Genomic DNA, 21,574 nt, shown 5'->3' on the forward strand with positions numbered 1-21,574 from the left:
GGACTCACAACTAAAGGCCTTAATTTTAGACCTTGACATATTTCCCAATAAAGGCACATATGTCTTTTTTTTTTGTACAATGTGTTAATTTGTTAATGCAAATTTGTATAATCATGTCCTGACATTTATTCATTTATTAAGAGCCTCAAAAAGTGGAAGTGGCCTGAGCCTCTTTTGCTCTCTAAGAGACTCTGGAGCTGGGCGAGCCAAAGTGGCATTAAGGCAATTCCCCTCCTGGGGCAGGGGCTCTCTTCCTTCACAGCCAACAATTCTCACCAATACTGGGAGCCAAGTTTAGAAATTTCAATGTGCAAGCATTTCATTCCAACTTCGTTTGGGATATCTGGACTGAGATTCCCAAGACAAGGCTTAGAGCTGATACTGACAGTATTTTACTAGAAACGAGGATGACAGAGAGGCACAGAGTAGCCCATCTTCTGAAAATGGAATTAGATTTCTAACATCAAGCTTCAGATGTTAACTGTGAGTAATAGGGAGCCACTGAAGATGGATGAGGATGAGTGGCTTGTTTAGTACTGTATTTTAGAAAGAACTTTGGTGGCTGGCTAGTGGAGGAAGGGAGATTAGAGCCTGACCCTATTGTCCATGTATATCTAGGTAGAAATTCCAGGTCAAGTCTTTTGCGTGGCTTGGCCAGGATCCTGTCCTAGGGTTTCCAGATGCAGCCTTGACAAGACAAAGGGCCCTTCCCAGGCAAGATACTTTGTGGAAGTAAACTAAATTCTACCAAAGAGAAAAAGCAGCCTGATCCCAGCCTCCCTCATGTGGAACATTTCTTCCCCCTCAGGCCTGACTTGGGTGAGAGTTAAAGGGCCAGGAAACCTCTCAGAGGAGAGCAAGTCCAAAAGAGAACAGGAGGTAGTTTCTTATTGGGGGTCTGATGTCCCATTTTCTGGGGCAGTTCCTCCATTTGCCTTCTCCATCATTTCCTTGTACTGACGTTTGAAGAAGCCAACCTATAAGGGAGGAAGGAGAGGAAAATCATGAAGTTCAGTGGAAAAAAAGGAAAAGAGATGATGAGGAAGGGGAGGGATCACCATTTCTGAAACCCCTACTATGTTTATACATTGCAGTAGGAACTTTATACACATTGTAACATTTCGACTTTACTACAATTCTATGAGCTGTGTAAAATTACCTTCAGAATGAGAAACCAAGACCCAGCATAGATTAGGTACTTGCCTACAGTCACAGAAAGAATCCATGATGGTGTCAATATCAAATCCAGTGTGATGCATTTATATTAGAATTTACTGTCAATGGAAACATGTAGAGAGGCAGAGAAGGATAAAAGAGAGACTAGCCTGAGAATCAGATAGGGCACAAACATGGGGAACAGTTGGGGACTGCTGATGTCATAGGTGGGAAGGGATCTCTCACATGCAGTAACTTAGCAAGTATATGTTCCTGATTCCTAGATGAGCTCTTACTTATACTGTAAAAGTGGAATTAAATGCTGGTGGTGTTGAGAGCAGGATGAAAACACTCACTTTGTACAGTATGGCTGTGATTAGAGCCAGCAGCAGTAGTCCTCCCACTGAGCTGCCCACAATGAGGGGCATGGGGTTGTGGACCTCATACTTCTCCAGCACCATCTCTATCTGGAGTAGAGATGACCTCATTAAAAAGTATCAGGTTTGGCTGCCCCACCCTTCTTGGCTCCCCAATCTTTAACAATCCCCTCCTTCTTCTCTGGGCTAAACTCCAAGGGGTGAGGTACAGAAGCACTTAGGGACAACTATCCCACCCAAAGGACCTTCACCCTTCCTCCTTCCAAGCTTGTGAGCCCCCCACCCAGTATCACAGATTTAGCATCAGAAGTTCTCCAATGAGCCCGGTCACTGCCTACCACACAGTCACTACCTGGGCTCTCAAAAACACCTCCTGTCCTGGAAGCTGAGAGTACACAGATCTGTTGAACGTGATTTCAGCCACACTCACAATAAATACATTCTTCTGCAATGTCTACAAAAGAGAGCAGGAGAGCTGGGAACTAGCTCTGGGAAAGGCTCAGAGTCAGATAAATGTCCTAGCATGAGGATAGGCACAGATTTATCAGGTACCACCTGAGTCTGGGGGAGGGACTCTGCTTTTGGGCCTATGCACCTGGCTGATCCAGCCAAAGCTGAGGTTGCCCTTCAGGATGAAGTCAAGTTCCTCTTGGATGCCGAAGGAGGGTATGTCACAGCGGAACCTCAGGCAGTCAGCAATGGAGCAGTCCTAGGGACCGAGAAGAAGCATCAGTCCAGAGAAAATGGGTTGGAAGGCAGAGGACAGTATTAAATTGTCAGATTTAAGGGGAGCAGCCACATCCGAATTTAAGAGGGCTGTTCAACAGACATCCATCTAAATATAACACATATTCCTGAATTAAATTTCTCTGAGGTGTGACTTAAAGTGGGGGACAGCCCAGAATCCTCCTCACCAGCACAGGATTCTTCTGAATGTGGGTCATGAAGCTGGACTCTGTGGGCACTATTCTCTCTGAAGAGCACTGAATAGATGGGTTCTAGGAAAAGACAGAGAGAGAAAGGATCTCAATGTGGACATCAAAGATTCATGAGGAACACAGGAAATCAAGGTAAAGGACATTACACAGTCTGAGTACCTGGGGGGAGAAGACTTCTATCTCTTTCCAAACAGTCACCTGGTTCAGTTCCACAGGCACCAAGAAGTTGACACTTATGGAAAGACCTCTCTGTCCCAGGTTGTTCACCTGCAAAGAGGGTAATAAGGGCAAAGATCATGACAAACTCCACATGCCTCCCTAATTTCTGGCTCCTGGACTACTGCTCTAGCCCATGTTCTCGAGTCACCATCACTGGCCTGGTATCTATGTTGGACCATGCTGCTTTCTTCCTCCTCTGAGGTCGAGAAGTTGAGGTACTTAGTGGATCCTTCATGGCTGGAGAGAGAAGAGATACGGGTGGCTTTAAAGTTACATGGGCAAATTGGTGCAGCCACTATGGAAAAGAATATTGACGTTCCTCAAAAAACTAAGAATTGATCTAACCATATGATCCAGCAATCCCTCTACTGGGGATTGAAAACCCATATCCAAAAAGATATTGACACACAGATGTTCATAGCAGCATTATTCACAGAGGCCAGGACATGGAAGCAACAGAAGTATTCTACAATAGATGATTGGCTAAAGAAGCTGTGGTACATATATACAATGTACCAGCCATAAGAAGAGATGATATACTGCCATTTGCGACAACATGGATGGACCTCAAGATAATCATGCTAAACAAAATAAACCAAACAGAAAATGTTGAAAATCACATATCACTTATATGTGAGATATAAACCTAAAAGCAACAAATGAGCAGGACAAACAAAAGAGACTCATGGATATGGACAATGGACTAGTGGTTACCAGAGGGTAGGGAGTGGGGGAGGAGGGAAGAGGTAGACAGAAAGGGGTCAAATATAGGGAGTAGGGAGAGGGTGAAGTGGGTAAAGGGGATCAAATATATGATAGCTGAAGGAAACTAGACTTTGGGTAATAATTACACGATAGAGTATATAGATGTCAAATTATAATGTACACCTAAAAATTATATAACTGTATTAACCAATGTTACCCCAATAAACTTAATTAAAAAAATGAAAATAATAAAGTTACATGGGGCCTCCTGAGAAGTTTCTGGCTGGGATCATGACAGGACAGGTGGTCAGTGGGGTTTTGGGGTGGCCTGGAATGTCTGTGGCTGACTTGAGGTAATAGGAAGATTTAGGGAGCAGGGCTGGGCTTCAAGCTGGGTGGGAGATGCTTGCAGAAGCTCCCCACAGAAGGAACAGCCAAGGTGGGGCTGGGCAAGGGTGCAGTGAAAGGGACTGAGAGCTATGCCATTGACTCACTGAGAGAGTGGAGACCAGGACCTTCCCCTCTCTGTGCCTCAGTTTTCCTTTCGGGCCTTCATGGGCACAGAGGATGCTCAGTGGGCATGTAGGACACAGCAAAAGTTTGAGGAGACTCCGGCTGACACTGGCCTTCCCTGAGGCCTTTCTCTCTTATTTCCTTGGGATTTCTGGGTTTGGGGCTTGGATGTGAGAGAGAACCCACAGCAGACTCTTCACTTCTTTTTAGTGCCTCCTTGTACCTGCCTGGGCCCCATGCCTGGAGACCCAATGGCCAACTCAGCCCCTCACATAGGTGGCTGGTCTCATCTCTGCCCCTCCATGTTCCATTCTTTGGGTACCTATCCTTAGCCTGCACAGTCTAAATTCTAGACCACCAGTCCTACTCTGAAGTCTCATTCCTCCTCTGCCAAGGGGCTTCCCCAAAATGCCCCAGTCTCATCCTGGGTGTCCCTCTGAATGAGCCTACTCATAAAGTAACATCTGCAGAGGACAGATGTTAGGCTACATGCACCTAGATATGGTGTGCCCTACCTATGGGTGCTAACCCCAGTGCACACTCCAGCAAGCAAGCTCAGGAGCATGCAACTAGCTGGACTACTGAGAGCCCCAATGTACAGGTGTGAATGAGAGTGTGAAACTCTGAGCAGGAGAAGGACATCTAATAAGACACATGGGCAGAAGTAGCATGGGAACTTACCCATGCTAAGCCATATGGGCCTGTTACATATCATAATTGCAAATATTCCACAAGGGCGGAAGTTTGTGTCTGGTTTTGATTACATATAATAAAAGCTCAATAAATCTTCGCTGAATGTCAAATGAATTTATGGAAAGCAGCCACATCACTGTGCCTGAAACATAGCAAATGCTAGGAAGGTATCTGCTCATACATTTGATTTCACTCCTCAGTTTCAAACACCTCATCTACTCCTCCTGGGGCAGCATGTTAAGGCCTTTTCCTTTCATCTAGCTTCTCCCTGACTCTCAGCCTCTGCAGCAGGCAGGTCATTTCTCTCTATACTTTCTAAAGGGGATTTGGAAAAGGAGGACTGGTTCCAGAAGCTCTGCAAGTTTTAAATCTGCTCCTTGCATAGAATTGTCCCACCCAAATGCCGAGGTCCAAACCCAATGCCATGCAACATTTACCTGAGGCCTCCCATGATAGAAGAGTCTACTCCCACCTTAGAAATTTACATAGCCTCAGGGTACAGCACCACAGAGAGACCTTTGATGAGATTCTGCTTTGGTTCAGGGTAACCTTGCTCCCCAATAAGGCTATAAAAACCTTGAAAACAAAGATACATCTCATCTCTCTTAGGGAATCCAGGACAATCTTAAGGTTTTTGAGAAAGCTTTCTGAGAACCATAACCTCTATTAAATGTACGATGTAATGATAATATCACACTTATTATTGTCATAACTAGCCCACAATAAATACTCAATGATCTATTAGTAAGTACTGCTACTAGGATCATCTACCGATTGAAAGGGTAGTGATAAAACCTAAATATTCCAGATGTTCAGCGGCTGCAGGGACTCCCTGAGAACCTCCCTGAGCCCCATCAGAGTGATGAAGAAAAACCCTTTTCAGGTCGTAGCATGGCACCTGGTGATTATAGTGTAGACAGCATACTTCACCGGGAGCTCCAGCTGGAAGGTGGTCTTGCTGGTCCTAGGGGTGTTATTCTCACTGGAGAAAGAGGAGGAGCCCAGTTGGCAAGTGCCCCAGAAGAGGAGGCTGGGTGTGAGGGGGCACTGCCCCAGGCCTGGCCCACTCACCTACTCACATTGCCCATCAGAAGCAGCCGGTCTCCCAGCATGGCCTTAGGGGAAACATCAAAGGTAGCCGTGAAGGTGATCTGAGGAAGAAGCAGGCATAGGGTTGGGGGTAGGAAAGTCACCAAGGGATGAGAAGTAAGAAGTAGGTAGAAGTAAGGCTGACCTGGGCACCCTCGCGGAAGATGAGGTGTTTGATGCTGCAGTGGGTACTCTGGATGCCCTGGCTCTCAGCTGGGGCACTGTCACAGGTCAGGCGCAGGGATTGTGACTGCAGCTGGCTCTAGGCAAGGGCACGTGATAAAAAGTGAGTATCTGTTAGTATTCCAAAGAGACTCCATAAAGTAGTGACAGTTTCCTGGAATTTACTTCAAGGTTATGTTTTTTAAAAATCCTTAAATGCTATCTGGTCAGACTTCCTCCTAAAGTAGAAAGCCCAGATTTATTAGAGTTTCCTCTTTTACATTTATTGTTATTTTTTAAAGGCTTTTTATTGTGGAAATTTTCAAACATACTCAGAAGTAGAGAAACTCAATCCACGCCTGTGTACCCATCATTCAGCTTAAATTACAAATACTTTCTGCCTCTGTTTTATTCAGCTACAGTCCACCTTTTTTTTTTTCTGGATAATTTAAAGCGCATTCTGAATATTACATCATTTCATCCAGAAATACTTTGATTTATACCACCAATAGATAAGGGTATTTTTTTACCATAACTAAAAGACTCAATAAAACGCATCTAGCAAAATTAATAATAACCTACGGCCCATGCTACCCTGAACAAGCCCGAACCCATGTGATCTCAGAAGCTAAGCAGAGCCTGGTTAGTACTTGGATGGGAGACCACCTAGAAAGACCAGGTGCTGGAAGCATAAAAAATAAAAAAATAAGGGATTGTAAGCTGACAATGTCCTTGCAATCTGTGAGGTCAACTAAGTGTAGCCTTGCCAAATAAATAAATAGACAAACAAATGAACAAAATTAATAATAACTCCTTAATATTAATCCAAATCATGTTCACTCTTCCTAATTTGTGCCCAAAAACATTATTTTACAGCTCATTTTTAAAAGTAATATCCAACAAAGGTCCACGTATTGCATTTGGTTGCTATGTCTAGAAGTACCTTCAATGATAGGGCACTCACCCCTCATGCAGCTGGATCTTGCCATTTCTAGTACTTTCCTTCAAATGTTAATCAAAATATGATCTCATTGGGAGTACCAGCTTCAGAGAGACATAAGAGACCAACCAACCAAGTATAATGTGTAGACCTACTTTAGATGCTGTTTCAGGTGTAACAGCATCTTGAGGTAATTAAGGAAATTTTATTATGGTCTAAATATCAAGGAATGATTCATTTCATTGGGTGTGATAATGGCATTGGGTTGTGTAAGATGTCCTCACTGTCCAGAAGTATAGAATGAAGTAAGGATGAGTGGCATAATGTCTGGGATTTATTTTAAAATACTTCAGCAAAGGGGAAAAAAAGATTAAATAAATGTAGCAAAATGTTGATAATTGTTGAATCTGGGTGGTAAGTTTTGGGAAAGTTTGTTGAACTACTTTCTACTTTTGTAAATGTTAACATTTTTCATAATAAAATTTTTATTAAAAATCTGTTTCACTTTGACTCAATATGGTCCTAGTTCTGTCTTCTAGAACAGGGATTGCCAAACCACCAATTTTTATAGATAAAGTTTTATTAAAACACAGCCATGATCATTTATACACATATTGTCAATGACTGCTTTCACTCCACTACAGCAGAATTGAGTAGATATGACAGACACTGCATGAACCACGAAACTGAAATATTTATTTTCTAGCCCTTTGTAGAAAAAGTATGACAAGCCCTGATCTAGAGTAACCAATTAATTTAACTCCTTCTTCTATAGCACAGTGTTTTAAAATATTCGAAAGCCAAGATATGTTTTCCTTTAAAGGAAGAATATTTATATGATGTAGAGTACAAAGAAATTTAAAGCAGGATCTCCTCTCTCTCCATATTAACTGCCCCCTGGGAACTCATTCCTAATAGTCAGTGTACTTAGAATGTGATGCCCAGAGATGAATACAACATAAGGTGAGGCAAGTACTAGATAGCACAATCATATTTATCCAATCATGACCAGCCCAGACCTCTTGGTTAATGAGAGGCTTCTAAGCAATGGCAGCACCAGTCTGAGCTGTGAACTCAGTACAAGAGTCTCTGCTGACCCCAAACCATCATCCACTTCCTTCTCCAGAGAGAATAAATAATACCTGGCTCCCTGCCACACGTCGATAAGACAGGCCTGGTGGGTAGAAGAAGGTGACTGTGGTTCCATAGGAGTCCTCACCATCATTCCACACTCTTACTTCCATGTTCAGCTCCAGGTTACTCCCCACCACCAGGGTCTTCAAGCTAGGTATTGGGGTATAGGGTAGGAGATGATTCTGTGACTGGGGAGAGAAATGGTCTAGGGATGAAACAGAGTCAGGAGGTGGGGGAGATTAGGGGGACAGGATGTCTGGTTTCTGAGCACAGGATAGAAATGTTATGGAGAGGTGGGCATGAGCTCTAGGTGCCAGGAGGAGGGCTGGGGGACCAGAGCAGGTCTAAAGGGGTGGAGGTTCACCCTGAGAAGCCAAAGGAGATGCCAAGGTCATCCTGGCAGACGTGGTCGGCTCCACAGTTCTTCTCAAAGGGAAGCTGAGAGGGAAAGCAAAGAGGGGTTTTCCCCAAAGTCTGGAGTCCACCCCCTTCACTCCCTCTAGAAGATCCCAAAGCCAAGACTCACAGAGGCCACGAAGTATCTGGGAGCATCCACAGCCAATATAGGCTGTAGGTTTCCAAAGGAAGGTTTGGGCTTGCCCACCAGGGAGAAATTGAGACGCAAGGTAATGGGGGTCACTGAGTCCTCCACACAGGCCTAGAGAACAGACATTGAAGAGAGCAGGTGGCTAAGGAAAACAGCCTCACAGTCACTAGCTGTGTCCCATCTCATCTGTAAAATGGAATAAAAATGGTACTCACCTGCACTTATTAAACACTCATTGCTAAGATTCCGCCATGTGGAACTTCTGCTGTGATTGTCCTCTGCCTTGATATCCCTCCCCTAATCTCCCACAGGCTCACTCACTCTATTTAGGGTCTTCTCAAACTTTACATCCTCCAAGAGGCCTCTGGACACCCCTCTGTTCACTCCCTGGCTTTATCTTCACAGCATTCATCACTACCTGACTCCTGTTATCTAGGAACTTGACCATTTTTGGTCTTCCCCAGAGCTCCCTGTGAGCATGGACTGTTTTGTCCACTGCTGTGTCTCTGGCACCTAGGACAGGGCCTGTCTCAGAGGAATGGCTTGATACAAGAATCCCAGCCCATTGCTCCATAGTTGTCTGAAGCAGTTGTACTCTTTTACTGAAATCCAACTTTGTAACTTCTGGCAGTTACAGCCAACACATTCACTCATTCTCACTCACTCATTCACTCATTTGGCTAACAAATGTTAAGCTCCTCCTAAATTCCAAGTGCCATGCTGGGGCTGAGCCACAGTGAGGACCAGAACACACCCCATTCTTCCCCTTCCCAGCCTGCTGCCAGCCTTGGAATTGCCTCCATCCCCAGAACTCCAAGGCCTCCTCACCAGGAGAAGGAACCTCACGTCCTCACAATGCTGTCTCAGCCCAAGGACTCTGACACGAGTCAGATTCCAAGTCTTTGTCTCCTCAAAGATGGCCCGGGGACTCAGGCGGCCAGGGTCAAGGGTCAGGTCAAAGGTCACAGAGCTTTGGAGGTCACCTATAGGGGAAAGTAGGGGATGGGAAGGGCTAAAAGAACCATGAACTCCCCAGGTGGGCAAGGAGCAAGGCAGGAGACTAGAGTCTTGGGTTGGAGGACTCCAAGGTCAGGGTATTCTGGGTCAAAGAGGACTCACCCAGTCGGTCCTTGGAGCTTTTATAAACATGAAGGCAGACATTGGCATTAACCAGTGGCTGGACAAAGGGCATCTGCTCCTGACACTCAAACACAGACCTGGTGATCTCTGCAGGTGTGATGCGGATGCTCACCCATACCCTGAGCACAGGTCTGGTTCTACGGGAAGAACATTGAGGATAGGCCCTTGGTCACAGGAGGACCTGGGATGAGGGTGAAGAGGCTGATGTTCTAGGTGAACCTAGGACCACCTGGAGAGTATCTGAGGAAGGCTCTTCTCACCTGAGCAGCAGTGCATGCCCCTGGGCCCCCACAGCCAGGTCCACCAGTCCATCCAGGGTGAGATCTTGACCTCCGCTCAGCGACTGCCCAAAATACTGGAGCCTGGGGAAGAACTGGGATCCTGCAATCCTCTAGCCAGAGAGAGAAAGGCAAGCAAGGTTGGGGATTGAGGGATCCCCAAGTTGGAGATCAGCAATGAGAGGAACAGGGAGGTAGGCATGTGGGAGACAGAAAGAAGAGATGAGTAGTGAAAAGATGTCATCAAGGAGAGCCTAAAGAGAGGAGTGGGAAAATGATGACTAGAGAAAAGGAAAGATTCCTAAGACATAAAATGAAGATCGAAAGACTAATCAGGTTTCAATTCTGGCTCCTCTGCTTATATTAGCCATGAGCACTTGGACATGGATTCAATCTTTCTGTACTTCAGTTTCCACATCTCTCATGGGAATAATAATACCTCAGGGTTTAGCCATAAGTAGCAAATGAATTAATTCATACAGTTCTTAGAATAGCACCTGGAATATGGTCATTAGTCAATTACTAATTATGATGAGTGTTTGGACTAGAAGGGACCTCAGCTCATCCAGCTACAACTTCCTCTGCAGACAGTGCCAATACCACACAGCCTTTAAGAGAGCAACTCCAGACTGAAAATCAGATCCTCCGACCTCAGGCCCAAGACCCCTTTGTGCTCCCCATGGCCACCCTGTCTCTTCAGAGGACAAAGAGGGATCAAATTGGGGTGGGAAATGGCTATGCCCATATGCAGATTCTATGCTCCAAGACTTTGCCTCACCTGTGGGTCCCTTCTCTTTTATTTCTATTGGTCCTGTAATGAGTAATCCCTTGGGAAAATGTGCCATATAAATATCTGGGCACTGTTGGGACTGGGAGACATTAAGAGTAATAATAATAAAATGAAAGAGAAATTTACCAATTACGAAGGGAGTGTAGAGATGAAGAGGGAGGTAAAATTATTACAAACACATTCAAGTGGCCTCACACCCAGAAAAACTGATCTCACCACCATACACTCTCTTTGGTGTGTGGGCCTTTGGGGAAGAAGGCAAGACTTTTCCAGTCAAGTATGTGGTGAGATACATCATGGAGGCAAAAGGAAAATCATGGTCGGCTGTGACTCTGGAAAGGCCTCCTCTTGGAGTCAGGTCTTGTGGGTATAACCCAAGCAATATTTGCAATCAAGGGTCTACGTAGACCCTCTTAGCCACTGCAGCAAGGAGAGGTTAAAGTTGGTGTGAACTGAATACAGTTTCATGACAACAGATGGATTCTCATTATTCTCAACAAAGCCTTTCATCCTCTTCTTAAAGTTCCATTTCTTTAGAATCCCTTCAGTTGTTAAACTGTATTAACAGTAATTGATTAACATAACACCTATTATGTGCCAGGCACATATGCATTTGTGTGCTGTATATGTACTCTATGTACATGTATGTACTGACCCATTTAATATTCATAGCAGCAGCCCAATAAGGTTGGTTTATTATTACCACCATTTTACAAATGAGGGAACTGAGCACAGAGAGGTGAGTAATGACCAAGATCACATATCTGTGAAGTGACAGAACTTCAGGGATCTTCTTTGACTATTTTTCCTAACAACTTTTTGAGATACAATTCACATACTGTACAATTTCCCTTTTAAAGTATACAACTCAATGGTTTTTAGGATGTTCAGAGTTATGTAACCATTAACAAATCAATTTTAGAACATTTTCATCACCCCAAAAAGAAACCCCATACCCTTTAGCAGTCACCCCCATGTCACCTCCTTGCACTCGCAGCCCCTGACAATCATTAACATACTTTCTGTCTCTGTGGATTTGCCTATTCTGGAGATTTCATATAAATACGATCATATAATATGTGGTCTTTTGCGACTGGATTCTTTCATTTAGCATAATGTTTTCAAGATTCATCCATGTTGCAGCCTGTGTCAATACTTTATTCCTTTTTATGGCTGAATAATATTCCATTGTACAGATAGACCACATTTCACTTATCTATTCTTCAATCGATGGACATTTGAGTTTTTTCCACCTTTTGGTTATTATAAATAATGCTACTGTGAACATTTGTGTATAACTTTTTATGTGGACATACGTTTTCAGTTCTCTTTGGTGGAATTCTTGGGTCATACAATACTCTATGTTTAACCTTCTGAGGTACTGCCAGACTATCTTCCAAAGCATCTGCACCATTTTACATCCCACCAGCAGTATGTGAGGTTTCCAAAGTCTCTACATCCTCACCAACACTTGTTATTATGTTTTTAATTTTAGCCATTCTATTGGGTGTGAAGTGGTGTCTCAGTGCGGTTTTGATTTGTTAATGACTGATGACTAATAATGTTCAGCATTTTTTCATGTGTGTATTGGTCCTTTGTATATCATCTTTGGAGAAATGTCTACTCAGATCCTTGGCCTATGTTTTAATTTTGCCAAAGGAAGCAGCCCCTCCCTACTCAGGGAACCCTGCCCCATTTGGTGGAGGGCTCCTACCTGGATGAGCATCTGGCAGGATTACTGCTAGCAGGAGAGAATAAAGTCATATATCATCCATGGAGATGAAAGGGTGAGTGGAAAGGCAAGCTGAGCAATCAGATCTAAACTGATTGGCAACAGAGAGCCACCAAGAGACTGAGCACTGGGTTAGAAGTCAGGAGACAGGAACCTTTCTCATCACCATTCCTGATCTACTATAAACCTTGGACAAATCAAGTCATTTATCTTCTCCAGGCCTCAGATTTTATCTCTAAAATGGTTTGCTAATGCCTGGCCAATATATCTTGTAAATCTGCTGAGGGATTACAAGGCCTGGGTGGAGAACCCATCAAGTATCAAGTCCTCATACAAATCAGGGAATGAGCCTGTTAATACTTCTGTTTGCTGCCTATGAGATGCCCAATAGTGGGCAAAGGAGGTAAAATAGGTAACAGCAAATTTTCCAGGCAGCCGTGTAAAAGACAAGGAAAAGCAAGGAGGAGTTGTCATAGTGACAGAATCCATGACAGGGCCTCACCTGGCTGTGGATGAGGCTGATGCCCAGTCCTAAGGTTCCATGAAATAGGTAGACAGCACCCTGGTTCTCCTGCTCTCCCGGGGCTCCAATGGCCACGTCCATCAGCTTGTCCCCATTCACGTCCCCCAGCACTGTCAAGGCTGCCCCAAAGCGGCCCCAGGGGTGGCCTTGCTCCCCACAGAGAATGAACTCACACTGCCACCTAGCCCTCTGCAAAACAAAACCAGTGCCAGTCCCCAAACCGGGCAACTCCTCCACCCCACACCCAGGCCCCACCCAGCCCAGGTTCCATCAGCCACTCACCCCCCGGGGAAAGGGGCACACAGACACCTGGCCCCCCCGGGTCGGCTCATGGTAATGAGGGGCCCCGATGAGGACCAGGTCGGAGCTGCCATCTCTGTCCACGTCCACAGAGCAGAGGGAGGCCCCGAAGTAGGAGCCGATCTGGAGGGCAGAGCGTGAAGTCACCCCACCTGCCCTGCCAGAGGCACCCCATCTGGGCCAGGTCCTGCCTCTCCTCAGGGACCAGGACCTCCCTACCACAAGCCCCAAAGCCCTTCATCTCTTTCCTCTCTGTCCCTGGAGACTGCCACCCTCATATTCCACTCTGACTTCCTCCACATCCAACCTGGGTCCCTGTGACTTCAGCCTTCGGCCTCCATTGCCTGGACACCTGGGCGAAGAGGACAACTTTCCCAGTGTGCTGATGACGGGGGGCCCCCAGGACCAGGATCTGCACCCCCTTCCAAAGGGCCAGCTCTGTGGAGTAACCTAAAGGAACCAGGCCTCAGCACAGAAGCCCTGGGCTCCTACCCCTCCCAGGCATCTCATCTCCCGCCTGTCACAACCAAAGCCTTTTCTCACCCAAATAAGAGTCCCTCATGTCCACATGTTCTTGAGACATGTTGATGAAGATGGGGCTTATATTTGGGGGGTACAGGAAGGCACCTCCAGACCAGCTGAAGCTTCCCACAGCCCCTAGAACTGGTCCATCCTGGGAAGAAAGGATTCTGAGGCTGAGTAGAAGGGAGTGAGAAGAGACAGCAATTCCAAAGCAATCCCTGCCGCCGACTCCACTCTCATCTAACACCCACCCTCACCTCCCCCCATCCCTGCTTTCCCTTAACCTACATCAGTGGACTGAAAGGGACCCCACTCACAGGTGCGAATACAGCGCTGAAGCCCTCCTGGGACATCTCCAATTCAAAGGAACTACTGCTTATGGTCTGTGTACCTAGGGGAGGGCATGACATTTGGGTTCCACAGGGGAAGAAAAGTTTTGCCAGGTCTGAGAAGGACACCTCACCTTTAAGAGGGTCTAATGTTAGAGACTAATACCCAAAGGGAGAGGTTGTTGTCCATGATGTTTGGGTCCAGGTTTAAGAAGAAAAAGCTTTTATGAGCAAGGGTTTCTGATGCAAGTATTTCCATCTCTGACTTACCCTCAATGGCAAAGATCTTCTCTTTCAGTTGGTTTTGAATGTCTCTCAAAGCGTCAAAGTTCTCCACTTTAAATATATATTCATGGGAGGGACTTGATGCAATGTCATTTAATTCTTTCCAGGAATTTGTCTCTCGAAAAGCCGATCCCACCTGTCCCCAACAAAGACCAACGCAATGAAAATAATCATAAACCTAATGTGCCTGCCACATGCTGGGTGCTGATACCTTCCAATAGCACTGCAATGTTAACATTACTACACCCAGTGTACAGGTGAGAAAAATGAGGCTTACAAAGGATTAAGGAGTTTAGGGGAAAAGATCAGTGTTCCCAGGCCAAAACAGTTTTCATACTAAAGGAAGTAGAAGCTGAGAGAGCTGAGGTTTCTGTCCCTGAAAGAGAAGTTATCTGAAGTGGAAGCAAGGAGAGAAAGCAGTGGGAGGGCATCCCCACATCTTACCCCGACTGCATAGCGGATGATGCCCGCTGCCTCAGCCATGGGGATGACATCCTTATAATCCAGGTAGTCGCCTTGTTTATTCCCATCAGTGATGACGATGAGGATCTTGGAGGCATCATTTCGGGCCCCACTTGGAGCACTGAACAATTGTTTTCTGTCAGGGAAGAAGAGGGCCCAGAGGCTTCTGCCAGCCCCTGACACCTTGTGAGAATGAGGAGGTGCTCGTTCCTCCAGGAGGCGCTGATCCCACCCAGAGACCCCCAGATTGGTGAGGAGACCACAGATGGAATTTCAGTTCCACCTGTCCTTTATTCATGGAGATGGATGAGGCCCAGAGGAAGACAGTTTGCTCTGGGAAAGGACCTGGAAGAAGTCAGGACTCACATGACCTTCCTGATGGCTGTGGCTGTGTGAGTGGCCCCTCTCAGCTGGTACACAGAATCCAACAGGCCTAGTGGGTCTGAGTTGTAAGTGAAGTCTTTGAAAGTGAAATGCACCCGAAATTGGTTGGAGAACTGCATCAGGGAGAACTGGGAGAACCGCATGGAGCTGACACAGAGACCTCTCCTCCAGAACTCTCAGTGCGCCTCCCACAAGCCTCCCTAATGGGCCCTGCACACTCGCTTTCCCCCATGGGCACACCTGGGTGTTGGGTCTCTGGAACTGGCTCATTACAGCCTTCACGAAGTTCAGCATCTTTGCAAAATCATTAGAGGAGATGCTGCCCGAGCCATCAATTAGGAACACGATGTCCTGCTCCTGCTTTGGGCACTCTGGGGAAAGAAATGGCACCGGTCATCTGAGGGAATCTCCCAGAGCCCAGGATCTCAGCTTCCTAGTGACAAGAACTCAGCCCCCAGAGGCTTCCTTAAACCTTGCCCAGAACAGGGCCCTTTGTCTCCTAAAGTCTCTAAAGAGGATACATCTGTGATTTAGTGATCATACCTGTGCAGCCAGCCTGGTTGAAAAAAGTGAGAGTTCCTGTAATCCGATAGTAAGGAGCTGAGCCTCCCTTCGACCTCGGTAGTGTACTCCTCCCCCTGGGTTTCACCACCCTCTTCCCAGAGCATCTCCATGATCCAGCGATGAAAAGACTCTGCTCCAGCCCCTGACCAGGGTCTATCCTCATTGGTTAGTGCTGAACTGTATTTTTGTTAAATATTTTTAATGTCACCCGTGATAATAGCCACACGTTGTCTTTATTATGTTCTCAGCTTAAATACGGGCTCCCACTCCCCTCTGGTGTGAATACAGGATCTGTCCTTAGAAGAGGAAGCTCTCCCAGCTCTCGAAGAGGAAACATCATGCCATTTCTAGCTCCCAGTTCCCCTTTCTGTTCCAGAAGCCTCCTAGAGTGGTGTCCTAGTTGTTCTCATGGGAGCTCAGGCACCCGTGGGTAAAGATCAGAGCGTACCCATTCAATGGCTAGATATCAGTCTCCCCAAGGGCCTGAGTGTGAATGTGAAACCAGGAAGGGGCCTTGGTCTGCTGTGGGCTAGGTCTGAAAAGCTCAATGTTCTACCTTCTTATCCCCCATTCACATCAGCACCAGGGAAGCCAGGTCCTATGCATCAACCTGCACACACACACATGCACATATACACAAATGCATGTATACATGCACACATACGCATACATACACATGTACTTGCACACAGATACACACATGAACACATGTGCATCATGCACATACACATTCAGACTGTCTGCACCCTCATCACCCCTTCCCAGCCTGCTGCACAAACCAGTTGGTTACACCCCAGGGTGCACTAGGTGGAAATAAATCCTCTTCTCTAAAAGTAATAGTAATTGGCATTAACTGAGCCCTCATCACATGCCAGGCACTATGCTAAACCCAGGCCATGGAACATCTAATGCTACTCTCACTGTTGGGTGTGTTATTATACCCACCTGACAGACCAAGAAACTGAGGCTCAGAAAGGGTAAGGTCATAGGAAAGGTTCCGCAGTGGGGCAGTGATGGGGCAGTGGCTCCCCAGCCTGTGTTTGAAAGCACTACGCCATCCAGTAAGCTTTTTTCCAGATCTTTTTTTTACCTACTCTGGTAAGAGTGTCTCACCCCACTGCACTCCCAGTCACATGTGTATGGGCTTCCCACAGACCCGGTGGGCTGAACACTCACCCTGCAGGGCAGAAGGGAGCCTCTGGGCCTGCCAGGAGGGGAAGGACAGCAGGAAGCAGAAACCAGTCAAATACATGTTCTCTCTGCAGGCATGGTGCACAGTGGGACCACAGGCCTGGAGACAGAAGGGGTTGGTGGAAGGGCTGCCCCTGCTTCCATCCCACCCTCCTATCCCAGCACCTCCACACTCCACAAGACCCCCAGTTTTAGCATCCCCAGGTCCCCACTTCTTTCCTCAGAATATTCCTGTGACCCAGGGCAACTCACCAGCAGCTGAGAGGGATTGGTGGAAGCTGTCAGGGACAGGCCCAGGGACATGTTCACAGCCTCCGGGGGTACTGAGGGGACAGATATGTGTGTGGTTACCCTCAGGGCAGAGGAGTTAATGTACAGTCTGGGCAAGAGTCCCCTCAACCCTGGGAGACAAGGAGGTCTGACAGATAAAGGGGGTTTGCAGGTCTTGATGAAGCTACGGGTGCAGGAGTGCAATGGGCAGGGAGGCCTTCAAGGAGTTGGGAAGCCTGTCTGAAGCTAAGGGTCTGCAGACAGAGCTGAAGCTGGGATGTGGGTCCTCTGCACTCCTCACATGACCTTAGAGCATGGGAGCCTAGACCTAGGTCCCAGAGAGGGGCAATGACTCACCCTGTAGGCGGATGGGCTCACAAGTGGCTGTGCTGTAGTCACATTGGTAGAGGCCACCTGTTTGGTTGGCAGCCTTTATCTCCTGAGGAGCTCCAACAACCACCCTTTGGGGAGACAGTGAACACCACAGTTAAGAATGTGGATACTAAAACCAGACTGCCACTCCAGCAAGTTTGCTTCAGCTCTCTGTGCCTCAGTTTCCTCATTAGTCAAGTGAAGATTAATAAAAATTTAAGTTTCGCATAGAAGGGATTTTTGTTTGTTTTATTCTCTGGTATATGCCTGGCTCCTGAGACATACAGTAGGTGCTCAATAATTGTTGAATAATAGATTCCTACTGCATAATATTTTTGTGAGGACTACATCAGTACCCATATAAAGGGTGCTTGGCACAGTGCCTGGCACTTTGTAAGTACTCAATAAAAGTTAGCTGTGATTATCAAGGTGGCAAGACAGCATCTGCTTTCAATTCAACTCTTCATAACCTTCAGGAAATTGCCATATCAAACAGAGAGGTAGATTTGTGAATAAAAGGAAGGGGGGGGGAGGAACAGGACTCTGTGCAGGGAGAGAAGTTGATGAGAGCCAAATACCAGTTACCACTCAATTCTCACCAGGAGTTGGCATACTGGACCACACTGTGTCCAAACCCAGCACTGTCCATGAGGAAGGTTGTCGGCTTGTCTGTGTCCAAGTTGAAGCAGACAGAGGAAGCCAAGGCTGGGGAAGAGGGTGAGGAGAGAAGCTTTGGAGAAGGTTCTTCTTCCTTCTCCATCTCTCAGCCCCAGCCCCCATTCTCCTTTCCAGGTCCAATGCCCCAGTGCCTCCTGGTCTTCTGGACTCCCAGGCTCTGGCTTCTCTCAGCCCTGCTTCTCTCTTTTGGATAGTCCAGAGACAGCTGTTCACCCAGTGGTCTACTGGCAAGTTTCTATTCTTCATTTCCACCAAGCAACACCCCAGCTCTAAAGATGCTCTTTCTCCATCCCCACTGCTGAGGCTCCTAAGAGGGAGAGTCCAGGGAAACTTGGAACCAAGGGGCACTGTGGGCAGAGCACAAAGTTAACTTGTTCTGCCTATATGAGAAATCTCTGATTGTCCAGGTAACTGGCCTCTCATCCAGCATCTTTTGAAATCCACCCCCACCCCAAAGTGGTTCCTCAATACCCTCTCTCTCCACAAACTTAGGAGATAGTTCTCAAACCCTGGGTCCATCTCCTATTGTCTGAGTACAAAACATGTGCATTCTCAACTCTCTTCCTATCTGGACCCCAACCTCTCAACCCACTTCATCAGGGCCCCCAGCTTACTCATCAATAGGAGAAGAGATGTCCCGGTCCCGGTCATGACTGGAAGGCCAGACTTGGGCTTCCAACCTCCTGAGCCACCGGTGAAGAGCTAGACCAAAATGCCAAGGGAAGCAAGCGAGCAGAGAGCGTGTCAAGAGGCCAGAGGCATAGGGGAAGCTGTCAGCATGACTCAGAACAGCGGGGCGGAGACTATGACTAAAATAAGCAGAAAAAGGTACCAAGGCAGCCCACACACTCTCGTCCAAGATCTTTTTTAATCCAAGATGGCTTGACTTGCTTCTCTTGCTTCACCATTCTAGGCTTTGGGGGATACAAATCCCCTGCCCTGCCTTAACTCTCCCAGTTTCTCTTGTATTAGCTGAAGATTCCCCTTGACCTTGAGACTTCAGTTAGCCTGGGAGAGGAAAGGGGCAGATGTCAGGGAAAGTTCAGGGCCCTAATGGAAACCATTGTGGAAACCCTCCACTTCTGATCTGAAAACATCTGGACCAAGAAATCAAGCATCTGAGCCCTAGGAGGAGTACAGAGTGGGTACTCATTTATTCATCATTTATTCAACAAATCTAACTTAAGGTTGATTATACACACTCTCTCTTAGCAAAAAGAGAAAAAAAAACCCACAAGGCCCCAGCCCTGGGGTCATTAGTAAAGAAGGCATATGCGCAAACAGCAAGACTTTGCTGTGAAGGGAAGCCCATTGACCACAGAGTATCTTATCCAGACTGGGAGGTAGTAGATTTCCAAGAAGGCATCCTGGAAGAGGTCACACTTGAGCTAAGTCTTAAAGGTAACTGACTACAGGGAAGCCTGTTTCCAAAGCGGGGGCCCAATGTGGAAGAGGCATGAGATGGGAGGGCCTCTGAGGAAATCGGTGGTGGAAACTAGAGAGAGGGTGGTGAGAAGTGGCAAGAGATGAGGTCAGTGCTGTGTGGGAGAAGAGGAAGTAGAAGCAGGCCTCAGGCCCAGAAAGGGTCCTTAAGGCATGTTGATTTTATCCTGAGAGAAGAGGGAAGCATTGATCTTCACATTTATATTTTAGAAGGCTAGAAAGAGGGGCTGTATGAAGCATAGTTTCATTGGGAACTAGCTGGAGACAGATCAGTCAGGAGGGAGATTATGGGGACCTGAGAAGTGAGCTAGTGACCATGGGGATGGACTGGAAGGTGATTGGTCACTGACGGAAGCACAGTGGTGATAGTCCCTGAGCTAGAGAGCACCGACAGAGGAGAAAGTTGGTGGGCTAGGCCAACTTTGGTTTTGAGAAAACCAAAACATAGTGTTTAAGAACTTGGATTCTTTCAACCTCTTTAGACCTCAGTTTCGTCATCTGCAAAATGAGAGTGATAATAAAAATATGTACTTCCTGTTGTTGCTAGGAAGGTTGAGTAAGTGTGAAATGCTTAGAAGAGTGTGTAAGAACTTTAATTATTGACTATGATCATCACTTTGATTGTTGTATTGGGTAAGCGGAGCTCGATGGGCTTTCAAGAGGGATGTTCTGGGGGCAGTGGGTGTGTGCAGCTGGACCTCAGGAGAAAAGTTTGGGTTGGAGATGAAGTGCTGGATGAGGTCTTGGTGGAAGTGTGAAGAGGGAAGAGAAAGATGGGCCGGAGTGAGTACCAGGGAAATGCCAGTGTACCAGGAGAGCAGGAGCCCACAAAGATTGAGAAAGGAGTCCTTGAAGAGAAAGAAGCCCAGGAGAGAGAAAGACATTGTCAAAGGGTAGCCTAAAGAGAAGGAGTGTAAGCAATATCACAGGATGGCAGATGTCAAGTGAGGTAAGAAATGAGAAAGTCCCCAGATCTGGCGACAAAGGCTCTTGGTGACCCTAGAGCAGGCTGTGCCAGTGTAGTTGGGAAGGGGGTTGGGGATGGGAAATGTGAGCAGCTGTATCGCCTAGAGATAAGCAGCCCTGAAGACCTTAGAGACAATATGGCTGGGGAAAGCATCTGGAATTCTTAGAGATGAAGAAAATGGGAGAGAGAAAGAGAGAAAGAAAGGGAAGGAGGGAAGGAGGAAAGAAAAAAGGAAAGAAGGAAGGAAGGAAGGAAGGAAGGAAGGAAGGAAGGAAGGAAGGAAGGAAGGAAGGAAGGAAGGAAGGAAGGAAGGAAGGAAGGAAGGAAAAGAGTGGGATTGGAGGTGGTAAATTCCAAGAAGGAAATGATGACAGAAAAACCCAATAGAAGGAAAGAAGGGGCTCAGATTCTGAAGAGGGTAAATGATAAACCAGTAATTACTCAAGCCAGAAGTCTGGGAGACTAGGGCTGGTCTTACAGACAGGGCAGGTATAGAGAGATCCCCAGCTTTAAAGGTGCCTTGAATCCTGGATTTTCCATTTCTCCCTTTCCTCAGACTTGTGTTCCCTACTTGGTGGGTAAATGTGGACAAGATAAGAATACTGAATGAATAAGACTCCATTTCCTCTCTCAAGCTGCCCAACACACTTACACACTTCAGGAAAAAAAAAAAAAAACAAGGTAAGACACTTCACCTTTGGCAAGGATAGCTTGGATCATAAAAGTGTAGAACAGGAGAGTTGTGGGAAGATGGTAGACTAGGTAAAATCAGGGTTCATATCCTCCTAGGTCTGTATTGAAATTACAACCAAATTATAAAATAATCAACGTGGAAAATCACCTGAAGTCCAGCCAATGGAAATACTTACGTC

The 21,574-nt window shown here is 46.5% G+C and overlaps 1 protein-coding gene across 1 annotated transcript; it reads right to left on the reverse strand.

Moving 5' to 3' along the window:
- ITGAX (integrin subunit alpha X) lies at positions 1-19,000 on the reverse strand. Its single transcript, XM_011378583.2, has 30 exons — positions 18,907-19,000; positions 18,214-18,319; positions 17,600-17,703; positions 17,225-17,295; positions 16,958-17,072; positions 15,458-15,588; positions 15,200-15,345; positions 14,816-14,969; positions 14,357-14,507; positions 14,075-14,148; positions 13,779-13,908; positions 13,543-13,685; positions 13,218-13,358; positions 12,915-13,124; positions 9,873-10,003; positions 9,592-9,749; positions 9,301-9,455; positions 8,452-8,583; positions 8,290-8,363; positions 7,934-8,075; positions 5,835-5,951; positions 5,672-5,751; positions 5,499-5,582; positions 2,848-2,926; positions 2,630-2,737; positions 2,447-2,530; positions 2,128-2,241; positions 1,885-1,986; positions 1,512-1,622; positions 1-977 (listed from the first exon to the last, which is right to left on the reverse strand). Exons 1-30 carry the CDS (start codon positions 18,941-18,943, stop codon positions 888-890), a joined length of 3,474 nt encoding a protein of 1,157 aa, XP_011376885.1. The 5' UTR covers positions 18,944-19,000; the 3' UTR covers positions 1-887.
- Between the last annotated feature and the right edge of the window lie 2,574 nt (positions 19,001-21,574).

Source organism: Pteropus vampyrus, unplaced genomic scaffold (assembly GCF_000151845.1).
Source record: "Pteropus vampyrus isolate Shadow unplaced genomic scaffold, Pvam_2.0 Scaffold347, whole genome shotgun sequence".
Classification (NCBI taxonomy): domain Eukaryota; kingdom Metazoa; phylum Chordata; class Mammalia; order Chiroptera; family Pteropodidae; genus Pteropus; species Pteropus vampyrus.